The following is a 559-nucleotide window of genomic DNA, read 5'->3' as shown; positions in this document are numbered from 1 at the left end:
CCCCCCAGGCTTCCCCCTCCCCCCCCCGGCAGAGCGGGACCGGGCCGCTCCCCTCATCCCCCCCCAGCCCCACCAGGGCTGCGGGGCCGGTACCTTCTCCATCCCTGCCAGGAGTCTCTGCAGCTCGTCCACCTGCACCTCCTTCTCCACCACGCTCTCCTCCGCTCTGCGCAGGGCTGAGCTCGCCTGCTCCGCTTCCTCCTGGTACTGCGAGACCGTCCTCTGCAAAGGAGAGGGAGGTGCCTGAGCCCCCCGCCCTCGCACGGCCGCGCCGCCGGAGCCCTTCTCCCCAGCCACGTTCCGAAGGTGCTCGAAGCCTCGGCAGGCGGATTCTGCTGCAGGCAGCCGGGCGCCCCAGCAAACAGCGTGACGTGCTTCCGAGAGAAGAGGTGCTTCAGAGAGCTCCCCGGCTTCAAAGCACTTCAAAGGAGCCAGCGCTCAAATGCCGCGGCAATAAAGGCTCCTCAAACGCGGGCGACGCGCTCGGTCCCGGCCGCACGCGCTCCGGGGCTCCTGGCAGGCCCCTGCCCAAGGAACCGACCTCGGCAGCCACCCCCAC

The 559-nt window shown here is 70.3% G+C and overlaps 1 protein-coding gene across 1 annotated transcript in view; it reads right to left on the bottom strand.

Moving 5' to 3' along the window:
• Window positions 1-559, bottom strand: part of TUFT1 (tuftelin 1) — a gene marked incomplete at its 5' end in the record, with an annotated part of 9,004 nt that overhangs the window by 3,718 nt on the left and 4,727 nt on the right. The window contains one exon of the mRNA XM_009635546.2: window positions 94-222. Within this exon, the coding sequence (XP_009633841.1) occupies window positions 94-222 (129 nt within the window). The remainder of the gene's footprint in view (window positions 1-93; window positions 223-559) is intronic.

This window comes from Egretta garzetta, unplaced genomic scaffold (assembly GCF_000687185.1).
Source record: "Egretta garzetta isolate BGI_Z169 unplaced genomic scaffold, ASM68718v1 scaffold1153, whole genome shotgun sequence".
NCBI classification, from domain to species: domain Eukaryota; kingdom Metazoa; phylum Chordata; class Aves; order Pelecaniformes; family Ardeidae; genus Egretta; species Egretta garzetta.
Note: the sequence above shows the minus strand (reverse complement) of the source record. Positions and strands in the feature narration are given on the sequence as shown.